The sequence below is a fragment of the Balaenoptera ricei genome, chromosome 5 (genome assembly GCF_028023285.1).
Source record: "Balaenoptera ricei isolate mBalRic1 chromosome 5, mBalRic1.hap2, whole genome shotgun sequence".
NCBI classification, from domain to species: Eukaryota; Metazoa; Chordata; class Mammalia; order Artiodactyla; family Balaenopteridae; genus Balaenoptera; species Balaenoptera ricei.
This window is the reverse complement of record NC_082643.1, coordinates 25,271,621-25,285,193: the sequence shown is the minus strand read 5'-3', so window position 1 is coordinate 25,285,193 and position 13,573 is coordinate 25,271,621. Positions and strand designations below refer to the sequence as shown.

General features: G+C 37.2%; 2 protein-coding genes across 2 annotated transcripts in view; both read left to right on the top strand.

Annotated features, from left to right (window-relative positions):
• MGAT4D (MGAT4 family member D) overlaps positions 1-13,304 on the top strand; it is a 56,425-nt gene extending 43,121 nt beyond the window's left edge. Inside the window, exon 11 of the mRNA XM_059924337.1 lies at positions 13,011-13,304. Coding sequence (XP_059780320.1) covers positions 13,011-13,304 — 294 coding nt within the window. The remainder of the gene's footprint in view (positions 1-13,010) is intronic.
• Positions 13,305-13,311: 7 nt separating this feature from the next.
• The window catches only part of CLGN (calmegin), a 43,566-nt gene continuing 43,304 nt past the window's right edge, over positions 13,312-13,573 (top strand). Inside the window, exon 1 of the mRNA XM_059923926.1 lies at positions 13,312-13,415. The gene's annotated coding sequence lies outside the window, so the exon portion shown is untranslated. The remainder of the gene's footprint in view (positions 13,416-13,573) is intronic.

Genomic DNA, 13,573 nt, shown 5'->3' with positions numbered 1-13,573 from the left:
CCTTCTTAGTTTCCTCACACAACAAAGCAAATGACTCTTTAATCCTCTGTCAGTTGAAATGAGAGAAATGCACATAAACATCCTCCCATTATTTCATCCATTGTGTATCACCTGCCCTCTTTCCACCTTTTCTACTCTATCTCTGTGTATTTATTGTATTTCACTCTTTGGGACAGTGCCTCAGAGTGTGAACTCAGTAAACATTAGCTGTTAGCTATCAGGCAAGGTGGAATTCAAGATTAAAAGTGGTTGTCGAACAAGACAAAGAAGTGTCTGGAATAATGAAAACTTAACTGTTATGAATCTTTATGCAAAAAGTAATACCATCAAAATACATAAAATATAGCCACAGGTGATGCAGAAAGAAATTGGTCTATACCATTCTACTAGGGATTCTTTTTTTCCATTATATTTTTTTGCCAGATAAGATATTTTAACCTCATCATTGTAAATTTGAGACAGATTAAGGAGAATGTACATCTAATCACTCATACTTTGATGTTATAATCTTAGCATTTTTTTTTATTCTTCATACAACATAAAACAGAAAGAAATAGCAATCTAATGATGTGCCAAATGTGATTATATTAAATTATTTTTAAAATTTCTAACAGGATATCTATTATTAGGAATTTCATAATTTTAACACCTTCTTTAAAAATGATCAGAATCATTCTTTGGAAAAAATGGCATATCAAGGGCTTCCCTGGTGGCGCAGTGGTTGAGAATCTGCCTGCCAATGCAGGGGACACGGGTTCGAGCCCTGGTCTGGGAAGATCCCACATGCTGCGGAGCAACTAGGCCCGTGAGCCACAACTACTGAGCCTGCGCGTCTGGAGCCTGTGCTCCACAACGAGAGAGGCCGCGACAGTGAGAGGCCCACGCACCGCGATGAAGAGTGGCCCCTCCCCTGCTTGCCGCAACTAGAGAAAGCCCTCACACAGAAACGAAGACCCAACACAGCCAAAAATAAATAAATAAATTAAAAAAAAAAAAAAAAAAAGATCACTGATCACAGACCACCATAACAAATATACTAATAATTTTTTTAAAAATGGCATATCAAGGATTAGACTATTTCTCAACTTTCTTCAGAGTGGATAAGAGATTATATCATATTAAACAAAGTTAAACTTCAATAATAAAGCGGTAAGTGTAAAAATTGATATAAATATATAGAAGATTATCAGATATTTATTAATATTATGTTATTTTATATTCTTATTTGTGTATTTTTAAAATTTTATGCATGTAACTTTCTGATACATTCGCTAATACTGTTTCAGAAGGACCAATTTCCTTTTCCCTTTTTATCATATACTGTGGATGTACAATGAATTTGGAGACAACAGATCTGAGTTTGAAGCCTCATTCTTATCAATAGATGCAACAATATGGATAAATTGCTAAAACACTATGCTAAATGAAAAAAGCCAGGTGCAGAAGACTACGTACTGTACAATTTTATTTATATAAAATTCTAAAATAGGCAGATTCTGATATCTCATTATGATTTTAATTTACATTTCTTTAATGACCAGTGATGTTGAGCATCTTTTCATGTGCTTTATGTGTTTTTTATATATTTGTATACATATATACATGTATAATGAAATATATTTTTAGGGTATATATTTTTTATGAAATATGTATATTTTTATGAAAAGTCTATTCAAATATTTGCCCATTTAAAAAATTGGGTTGTTTGCCTTTTTATTTTTGAATTGTAATAATTCTCTATGTAGTCTGACCACAGGTCTCAGCTATGCCTTGCCCTTTCATTTTCTTAACAGTGTCTTTCAGTGAACAAAATTTCAAGGAACAATTTTAATTTTGATAGAGTTCACTCCACTCAAACCTTTACTCCCTCAATATAGTTATATCATTGGTTAGCTCAGTATTCAATGATTTTATAATTATGAGACTATGAATATTATTTACACTAAAACTACATAGTGTAATCTTTCTACTCATCCTTTATACACAACTTCTTTTCTTTCGAGTTTTCAGTTTGCTTTATTTCAATGTACTTATCACTAATTCAGCCTCAGATTCTCAGTGAATTACCTAAATCTTTTCTTGATATATTCGAACATTAAAAAAATCATGAACGAATATTGAATATTATCAAATGCTTTTCTGCATTTATGTCACTTTCTAATCTTGACAGATCTGTCTTCTGAAGCCTTCTGACCAGTTCTGGCAGATATCTCAGGAACCTCCTGGGGCTTCCTTTGTCTCTTGAGTTGATTCCCTTATTTTCTGGATCCTGATCTAAATACATCATTTACATCATTCATTTCCTTGTTTGCTTTTGTGAAGTGCACCCACCAGTAATTTCTTGAGAAAGATGGTGTGAGATGTAAAGTCTTGGAGAAATAAAACATCTTAAAATGACTTCAGTCTATTACACTTAATTGTTAAATTGGCTGAGCAAACAACTCTGAATTGGAAATGATTCCCCCCATTTTTGAAGGTATTCAAGAGTGCAGCTGTTGAAAAGTAGTTAAAGCCATTCTAATTCCTGTTTCTTTGTATAAGACCAATTTTCCCATCTCTAAACCTTTAAAAATGTTCTTGTGACTGGGTTCTACAGTGTCATGATGATGGTATGGATCTATTTTTATCTATGGTGCTTGATATTTGGTGAGGCTTTTTAATCTTTAAACTCATGCTTCGATTCTGGAAAATATTCAAAAATTACTTTGTTGATGAATTTTTCCCTTTTCTATGCTCTTTTTAAGGAACCCTTTCTCAAATGCTAGATTTCTTGGATTGATGTTCTCTCTTTCTTGCTCTCTCCTTCCTATTATCTATCTATTTGCATTACTTTCTGGGAATTTTTCTAAATTTTGTCTTACATTCTTTGTATTAGTGCTGCTTCTTTGTTTTTTTTTTTGCAGGGGAGGGCAGTTTTCATTGTCTGGTTGATTTGGTTGTTTTTTTTTGTTTGTTTTGCTTAGTTTTAATTTCTAAGAACCCTTTCTGTTCTCCTAATGTCACTGCCTCTTTTTATAACATTTGGTTGTTATTTTATGATTGAAATAATTCCACTTACCCTCTGATGATTTTAATAGTTTTTAAAAAGATTTCTTCTTCCTGCATAGTTTCTCTTTCCTCTAAGTTTTTTTTTTTTTAAATTGGTCCCTGTTTTTCACGTTAAAGGGTTTCCTCATATACGTAGTGATGGTAGGTTGTCTGTTCAAATGGAGAGAAAGCTGATTAGAGGATGCAGCACATGGCTGGATCTGTCCCTTTCACTGTATGGGGAGGAGTGGCTAGGTTCCTCCCTTGGGGAGTCCCCTATGTTAGTATCTTTAAGTCTTGCTTAAATTGCTAGAGAATCTGGGAGCCGAGTGGGCAAAGATAGATGGAGCTTTCAGTGTTCACTTTGTCAATATTCACTTATTTGTCCTGTTTTTCATTATTATCCCTACCCTGGTTTGAGTCTAGATACCCTCTGTTTTCCTTTTCAGAGAATTATCCTTCCGGAGTGGAGAAAAGATAGTCACCTGGATTCATGGGGCCGGAAAGGGTCTCTAGAGCTTTAAGACAGACTTACAAGCCATCCTCATAGCTTTGCCCCACCTTCACCTCCATTTCTAGCAGTACTGGGGTGTTTTTGCCCTGCAGATTGCTTCTGCGTTCCTCCCTGGCAGCTTGAGATACAGCTGTCTCAGACATCCTTCATTTTGTTACCTTTGTCTTCTTTCCCATTCTGTTTGTAAGATCATGTGTTTTTAAATGGCCCTCAATGTTATGTTCAGTGTGAGTTCAAGAAACAGTGAAGGTAGATACTTGCATCTCATTCACTATCTTATTAGGCAGACTACTAGTTCATTCTTGAACTTTTACTTTTCAGTCTACTTGTTTTTAAACTTCAGAAAGCAAAATTTTAATTTCCAGGACTTCTAGTTGATTCTTTTTATGTATACAGTATCCTCTCTCTGTGATAAAATTAATTACACTTAAACATTAGTACCTTAGTATAAGTGTAATTCGTTATTTGAACTGCTTCCTATACATACTGTCTGTTGTAAATTCTGCATCATTGCTATCCTCCTCTCCATTCTCCTCTGCTTCTCAGGGGAAAAACAGGGAAGTACAGCTCATAGAATGTCTTTACCGAAAAAGTTACACTTTAGATTCTGTGAGCGTGAGATACTCTCATAGACACAGAGGAAGGCTGAGAAGGACAGGAATTGAGGTCACACTAGCTGCCAGGCAGCTGAGATTACTGGTGGCCTCTGGCCTCCAGAGTTCTTCCCCAAATGGCCTACCGTTCTGCTGAGACAGCTGAGATCATCTACCGTGGCTTCTTTGTGACCCCTGTACTTCCAGATTTCCTGAAAGTGGCTTCCTGTCCCTTGCTCCCCGATCTTTCTGAGAGTTGAGCTCACCTCTACTTTATTCTTTCTGCAGTAAATCTATTTCTTTATTCAAATTACCTCAAGTGGCTTCTGTTTCCTTGACTCACCTCAGTTTGATTTGCTTCTTGTGTTTCAAGCTCCCCAAAGTGAAAACTTGTTTCTTACTTGTCTTTGAGACTGTCTGCTATTTACTCTGTGATTGCTGAATCTGTTTTTTGTAGCCTTCCTGCAGAAGAAGGAAGGGAGAGGGCAAGGGATGGGGCATTCTACTGCTCAGTGTATGGTAGGTCTTCTTCGGCATAGGGAAGACCACATTCTTCTTGGGTATTGCTTTTCTTCTCCACATTGCACCCACACTCACTACTTCTGCCGGGAAACAGTCATTTCTGATGTCTGCTGCTTGGCACAAGCATGGATATTCCAACTGCGGCTCTGCAGTCAACCCCAAAGCCCCTGCCTGTTCCCACTCATTGAGCTTAGGTCATCCTTAGAGCTGCTCCCATCTGCTTAGTAGCTGGCTCCTGTGTGTTTTGAAATGTGAATTTCTTCCCTTCTAATCCAGTCTCATTCACTTTCCACCTAATACTGCCCTCCGAATGATATCTGTGGGTGGAACTGTGTTCATACAAAATTACCTTTTCACATTTTAACAGTAAAAAAGGCACATAATATACAACCAAAAGTATGCTTTATTTATACACATACCACTTCGCCATGGAAAAGGTGCATTTCCATGAAGGTAACCCTGCACTCTGAGTTTCAGTCAGACTTGCGTCATGATGAAGGGTTTTTCAGTTCTTTTAGTGGAACTGAGATCAGCAAAAGCTTGAAGCAAAGAGGAGACATGGCAAAGCATGTGTTGAGTTTTCAAGATTGTAATGTTCAAAGATATCCAAACATACTATAGCTCAAAATATGATCGATGCCCAGCTGCTCTGTGGAAATAAAGTAGCTCAGGTATCAAATGGCCCAGGCACCTTCATCCATTATCCTGTCAGTCAAGTGTCTCTTTCCACAGCTCTTTTCGTAATGTTTCCCTTCTTTCGTACAAGGACAAAAAGCAGACCACTACTACCCCTTTTTCCCTCCCAACTTAGGAATTTGAAGTACTTTCAGCATCCTTTAATGAAACCACATTTCCCTATCAAAAACAACTTCAGGGAAATAATGAACTGTCCATTTGCTAAGACTTTAAATATTTAAAATTAGATGTTTCCAAACTGATAAAAGGGTTGCAGAATGGATTATCCCTTCCATTTTCCAAACAGGGCATTTCAAAATGGAATAAAATTCAGTTATATAAGATTCTTAGCTTTGTTTATATTTATCAAGTAATACACACACACATATAGTTAAAAGTTAAGAAAAAGAAGAACTCATAATAAAAGGCATCAACCCCCTGCATTTCCCCAGCCCTATCTGACTCACCAGAGGCAACAACATTTAATCATTCCTGGTTTAAATTCTTCTAGTAGTTACCTTTATACCGCTAAATAATATGCCTATGGTGCTAATTTTTATTTCTCCACATTATTATTTTTCCTGCAGGATAGATGAATATTTAGTTCAGATTCTTATTCATTTTTATTGTCTTACTCTTTTGGGGCTGCTATAACAAAAATACCACAGACTGAGTGGCTTAAACAACAGCAATTTATTTCTCACCATTGTGGAAGCTGGGAAGTCCAGGATCAGGGTGCCAGTGTAGAAAATTACGGTGAGGGCCCTCTTCCTGGTTTGCAGGCAGCCGTCTTCTGGTTATATTGTCACATGGCCAAGAGCGGAGAAAGCTCTGGTCTCATTATCCCCTTAAAAAGGCACTAATCCCATTCATGAGCATTCCACCCTCATGACCTAATTATCTCCTAAAAGCCCCACTTCCAAATACATTGGGGATTTAAACTTCAAACATACGAATTTGAGTCAGGGTGACACAAATATTTAGTCCAAGGCATATTATCACTTTGATTGTTTTGCCCCTCTTTTTTCTAAGTTTCTTTTCTGAAAGTCTTAATAATCAGGCATTAAACTTACTGAGCCAATCCTTAATATGTCATAGCTTCTACTTACTATTTTATGTCCCTTGTTTTCCTATGTACTAGGTGGGTTCCTTGACTAACTTTTCTATTGAATTTTTAAAAAATTTTGTTCCTTTTTTCCTAGCACCTACTTGTTTTGAGGATACAATTTTTCTCAAATCTCTGAGTTTATTAGATCTTTTCAGTACACATTTTTAAGGTTCTCTTCTGCATTCTAAATGAGCTGTTTTTTTTTCTGTGATCAGATCAATCTGTCTGCTTATTTTGATCTTTTTCTATTATGCTGCATGCTTTCTCAATTATTTGGTGATTCCTGGCTGTCTGGTGGTAATATGGGTAAATTTTATTTCCTCTCCCTCACCCCCACCCTGGCCCTGCATTTTTCTTCATATTCCTTTGTAAAATTGAAAGGGATGATGCTTCCTGGGAGTTTTTGGTACATGGGAAGAATCTGTTGGTTTGCAAACTATGTTTTAGAGTATATGAAAGGCTAGATTGTGATTGTTTTGTGTTGGAGGTTTGGTTTTGTGTGTGTGGTGTGTGTGTGTGTGTGTGTTTTCCTAGTGGTTGGAGAGAAGGGCACCAATATGCCAGAATATAGTGAGCTTTGTTCTGGGGCACCGGTACACACACTGCCTATGCTAGTTATATCCAGATGGTGCATTCAGCTTTTGTTAAGAAGACTGTGTGTGCACGTTGCCAACGTTGCCTGGGACATAAGTCCTGGCTGCTCAAGTGTGCACTGTGGGTGCTCCTGACACACACTCTTACTTCAATCTCCAGGTTTCACCCCCGTTCAGCTCCCATCTTCCATCAAATCATCCATCTCCGTTGTAGCCCTGGTCCTGTGTGTCTGGGTCACAGATTCCTCACCTCCGCTCTGGCAGTCCCCACTCCCCCATCAGATTTCTATGTCTCATGTCATTAATGTCTCCTAGGCTGAAAGCCCCCCTCCATTCTTATATTGTTTGGAGTTACTGCCTTTTCTGTTCATTTACTCTCATTTCAGTAGAGTCTAGCCGTCCACCACCTTAAACCGAGACTTTGGATATTTTATGTCAATTCTTTTCAACTTTTAATTTTATTAAGTAAAATAAGATTTACGTATGTGGCCCCAGAGAGATAAATGTCACCCTCTTTTCTTTAATCAGGACCAACATAGCAACACTTTCATTGCTGTGTTTTCCTTAATAGTCACTCCTTTAAGTCCTTTAAAATACCTTTATGTAAAATTTGTCCCTTAACCAGTTAAATAATTTCTTACACTTCTCATAAAACTTTCTTTTTTTTATAAGATAAATTATCTATAGTTTATTAAGCAGAAAAATAATTTAGCTTATCTCTATTCATCTAGCTTATAGTTCAAAAATAATAATTTAATAAAATAAAAAATTCATCTTAGTGATGAATTGGCTTAGTTTTACAAATTTTACAATTTTACCTATGTCTTCAATTTAAATGTTCTTTATCATTTCATGTTCTAAATCTATAATAAACGTAAAGAATTTCAATTAAAACATTAATAACTTCTGAAAACTCAAATAAAATACTTAAAGATTTTCTGTTAGTTGATAAGCCAGAGAATAGTGTGTTCTATAATTTGCTAGTGCTTAATCCTACATGAAAAGTCATCTTCCTTTTACTGCAGTGCACTGGGCATAGGGCAAAGTGTCTCAGTGTGTTGGAGGGAGGGTTGCCAGATAAACGACAGGACACAGGACGTCCAATTAACTTTGACTTTCAGTTAAACAATGACTTTGTGTGTGTGTATGACCCATTTGTTTTGTTGTTTTGCTAAATCTGGTAAGCCTGGTTGGAGGTGATGGAAGAATACTTCGCATCAAAATGCATTAACTGAATTATTTTATTAAATACTTTTATTAAAGAATGATACACAGCATGTTTGTATTTTCTTCAGAATTATTACATAAAGTTTTATGTGTCTCTTTTATGTAAAGAGACCTCAGAGGGAGGTGGTATCAAAAGGACAGAATAAGGAAAGAGTATTGTCAAGAAGTTGTCATGAAAATAATTATATCCTTATGAATTAATAATATGTTATTTCTAGATGTTACAGATTTCTTATTTTTATTACAGGAAATATGAAGAAATAAAGCATAACAATAGAAGAAAACTTTGGAAAGAAAACCTCTGTAAACCTTGGAACCTTAAATCACCATGATTTCTAATGGCATCTTTCAGAAATTGTAATAATAAAAACACAGTTATATAGACGAGGAGAAAACAGTGAACAAACTAGTAAACTTGAAAGTATTAAACTACCTCTTATGTCAAGGAAAATTAGAACATTTATTTATGATGCTTGTACTTTTACTATTACAATTTATTATAAAAGTAAAGACAGGGAAGTTTTTAAAAATTAAGAACTGTATTTTGTTGACTTAGTGATGTTATCAAATTCTCTCAATAAATAGCTAAAAGTTCAGAAACTTGCTATTGTCATGGACAGGTTCTCTGTGAACTGGTATATGCTCTTATCCATTTTGTTAAGACATCTAAAATAGAAAGCACAAGTTTAAGCAACTCTGGGGGTGGCAGTGCCACAGTATCTTCTTGTCTTTTTAATATATGCATTTAAAACTCTAAACTTACTCATAAGTGCCATTTGAGCTGATTACCAAACCTCTTGATGTGTATGTATTGTGATAGTCATTCAGTTCTAAAGATTTAATATTTTCTCTTAGTATTGCCTTCTTAACTCTTGGGTTATTTGGGAGTGTGTATTTTTTTGATATATTGGTTTTGCCATCTTTTATTGTTGATTTATAATTTAATTACATTGTTGTTAGAGAACTTTGTGTGATGAAATTTGAGAATTGTTATGAATTCTTATGTTTCATATGAATTTGAGAAGAATGTATAGTCTTTGTATGCTCCCTTTAAAATATGAGTCATTCATTTGCTTTTTTTTATTGAAGTATATAGTTGATTTACTTTTTGTCATTTGTTTTAAAATGAAAAAGGAATATTTAAAGAAGACATTAAAAATGTCTTCTTTAAATATTCCTTTTTCATTGGGTGCAGGGTTCTCTTATATCAGGCTTTTTATTTGTTAAACTCTTTTAAATCTTTACTAATTCATCAGTTTCTTATAGGAATCTATTAAAATCTACAATTCTTCCTCTTGTTATTCTATTGAGTTTTACTTTATTTATTTTGAGAAATAATAAGAGATATTCTTTCTTATCTTTCATAAAATATGAAAATCTTGATTCATACTGCTGTATTATCCTTGACTGCCAAACTTTGCCCATTTACCTCAATATGAACTGTATCACATACCAAAGTATAAAGAGAATATGATAGATGACCTGTTCATATGTGTCCATTTCACTTTTTCCTTTTAGAGAAAGAAGCTGTATGTCAACTATATCTCAATAAAGCTGGGGAGAAAAATAAGAAAAAAGACACATCTGTGTTACAAAAATTTTTAATTTGACTTCAGTTTTGAGCTTTTAAAATTAAATCTGCCAGATCATATTCCAGGCTAATATGAAAAATTAAAACTAATTCCAGGTAGAGCATTCCTCAAAAATAAGGCAAGATTCCTTGAAAAGGTACTTACTAGGACTTCTTAGCCCACCATCCAAGACTGGAACAAAATACCTGAAGGGTTGGAACCGTAAACTGGAATAATGCTAAAGGAGGCTGTCCAACATACGACTGACAGTTGTTGAGAAGCTCAGATGGTTCCAGAAGATTCCAAGGGAACCCTGCGGTGGCACTCAGAAAGAGGCATTTGAACACTGACTGAAATACCCTGGGAGTGGCAGATGCTAGAAGGATAAAGAGAAGGAAGTTGAAAGACAGCCTTAACGATTCAACCCAATGACTGCTGTCCTTAATGAAATGATCGTAGAACAAGAGAGTTTCGGGGGTCAGCACAAAGCATTTCTAGAAAATGTTTCTAATGTAGCCAGGAGAGATGCCCCCAGCTTCCATTCCCATCCCCACTGCTCCCAAATGGTAGATGTTTGGAGAGTCTCACTTACCACCCACGGCCTCTGGTCTGAGGTGTATGAGGAAGGGGAGATTCGGAGAACCCCAGACACCTATCTGAGGCAAATGATGTATTTAAGTGCCTGACACAATATATCAGATAAGTTTGTAGAAAACACATGCAGACCAGACTCTTTTTTTCTTAAACAGTACTTTTAAAGTGAATAGCTCTGTAAACACTGAAGGTGAAATTCTCTGTTGCCAAAGTGTCTCTCAAGTATTGACATTAGCCACCATCATCCGTACCATTTACTATTGAAGTAAGTGGTAAGATGGTAATACTACTAATAGTAGTAGTAACAGTAAATGTGGCTATACTCCTGGTAAAAGGGAAAGAGAGAACCTCTTCTAACATAGGTGTGTAAAAGTATCTGGGGATTTGTTGTGTACTATATGGATCTTCCACCCTGTGGCAGAATTGCAACAATTATGAACAAATAATGGGAGCTATATCTGGGCAGGCATTTTCCCATGGAGACCATCATCTTACTTTTTTTCCTTACTTACCTTAGCATGTATTTTTAGATGCTGTGTTGATATTAATAGCCACTGATAGGCAATGAATCATGAGCTGAAAGGTTTCTTTTTTACTGATATTAATTTTCTTTTTGAAACCTTAGATATAATGAGTGATTTCTTAGGAAAATACAGTTTACCAAAATTGATGCAAGTAGAGACAAAGCTTAAACCATGAAACCAAGAATGCCCATAGGATGGAGCTAATAGTATTAAATACTTCTTTGATGAAGATTTCTTTCATTTAGGAAGAATGACTGGCAACATAGTCTGTCACAGCATTTTGTCCATTCTATTATGTAACATATTAATGGATATTTGATTTGATGACAAATTACAATTATAAGAGAGTAATCATGGTTCAGGCATACAAAAATGGAGTTGGGCGGCCATTGAGGACCTGGTCTCAGACAAGTCTCTGCACCACTGAGAACCTGAACTTTCTTTGAGCTGTACCAGACCCAAGAACACCAGCAGCTGTATTCAAAATGACACCTGCCAGCTGCAACCTTATGGTCTCAAGTTCTCCCCTTGTCACTATGCAACCATTTGGGATCCCAACCAATCCTTACTTAACAAGCACCCTCACTTCTTGCCAGGTCCAATTATAATTCTTGATAACAACTCATTAATTATAACCTTTCGGTCTTTGCCTTTATAAGCCTCCCTCATTCTGTAGTCCAGCAAAACACAATTCAAATGTTTAGTTTGTTAGGAGTCCTAACAAACCCCAAATAAACACCTTTTTATTTCAGTCAGGTCTCTTTCTAAAATGTTGGTTAGCAGATTATATGTCTATTTTTCTAACTATATTATTAGCTATTTGAAAGCAGGGCTCATGTAGTTGTCATCTTTGCATTCCCAATATTTTCACATACAGCATACAGAAGATAAATTGCTCAATAAATGTTTCATAAGACTCTCAGTAAGAAATACATGAAAACACTTGAGCTTTCCATTCTGAATTCCTGTGAAAATATCAAAATAGATAAATAGGTAGTCCCTCAAACAACATTCTAAGCTGAGAATAAGAATTAAGCATGTATCAGAATCTTGGAGTTTTAACAAATCTTCACATCAGTGGGTCAGGTTAATGGCCCATTTAGCTTAGATTCTCTGTTCCCAAATTTTTGGCTTTCAGCTTCCTCATTGCAAACTTTGAGTGGATCCTTCAGAAGTTTTTTTCTAACAAGTCAAATGTATTTGTTTTGAGCCACAGAATTATGTTGAATAACATAAGTTGGAAAGCCTAAAAAAGGAAATTAAGAGGATAATACTGTTACAAAGTACCTCAAATAACTTTGTCCTTTTTAACCCATAAATTAAATGCTATCCAAACATGCTCCAGAAGATGACAGCGTCAAAAGTCTAGAAATGGTGGCCTTATCACGGATGCAATGTGAAAAATGTTCAATGATCTTGACATCTAGCCAACAATCACATCTTATGCATGGAGCACCATCAATTCCCTTAAACTGAGGCTCTTTAACGGAGGTATCACAAGTCAAATATTTTATTTTACCAATAAAATTGAAAGCGTGATAATACCAAAATCAAAGTCAAGATTTACTATCAAATATAAGTAGTAAGAGCTGCATGACCAAGACCTGTGGGGCAAAGAAACGTGATTCAATACTACGTTTATGCTGTTATTTTTATTTTTAGTGTGAATTAAAATGACAGGCTCTGAGAGAGACAGACCTGGATTTGAACTCTATTTCCACCATTTACTAGTCAAAGGCAAGTAATTACCTTCAGTTTCTTCACCTGGGTTGTTGGGACAGTTCGATGAGATAAGGAATGTAAAGCCCTTAGAGCAGAGTGAGCACAGTAGAAGATGAGCAATTCTTATCAGTAGCATTTCGAAAAGAAACCATATAGTACATTTATTACGTTAACATTTAACATATCTATATCATACACTGTCACGAAATAGTAAGCCTCCCTGCCCGTCACAATGACGTCTCATCAGAACATCTAGAACTCTACGAAAGGCCTGGGGTACTAACTGGACGCTGCTCAAATGTGATTTACTCAAAATTCAGGACCTAATTATGTGCATTAGGAAGCAGAACCTCACAGTTTGCAGAGGGCAGGCGCTCTGCGGGAGGGAAAAGTCTTCGGAGGGGTAACGGTAAGGATAAGGAGGAATTCCAGGCCAGCTCCGGAGCCGGATCCACGGAACGATCGGCCGGCTGCGGCGGCGCGGGGCGTGGTCGGGAGGGTGCGTCCGACCGCGCCTGCCTCGCCCAGCGGCGCCCCTCTGCGGCCGTTGAGCCCCTCGGTGCAGGTGCGCGCGGCACTCGCCTCGGGCCGCCGCCTTCTCCCCGCCCACGGCCGCACGCGCATGCGCAGTTAGCAGTCGCTACTGGGCGGCCGCCGGCGGGATTGCTCTAGGGAGACGCGGGGACCAAGTGGCAGCGACTCGGACATCTGAGCTGCCACTGCCGAAAACGGGCCCGCAAGACAGGTGCGTGGGCAGTAAGCCACTTTCCCGCGTCCCTCTGCCCACGGGCTGGGGTGAGGAATCCGCGTCCTGGCTTCTTCCCTCGGGGCGGGGGTTCCTGGGCCGCACCCCTTTCTCTGGCGAGCCGCCAGAAGGAACCGGTAGGGGCCGGTGAGGGGGTG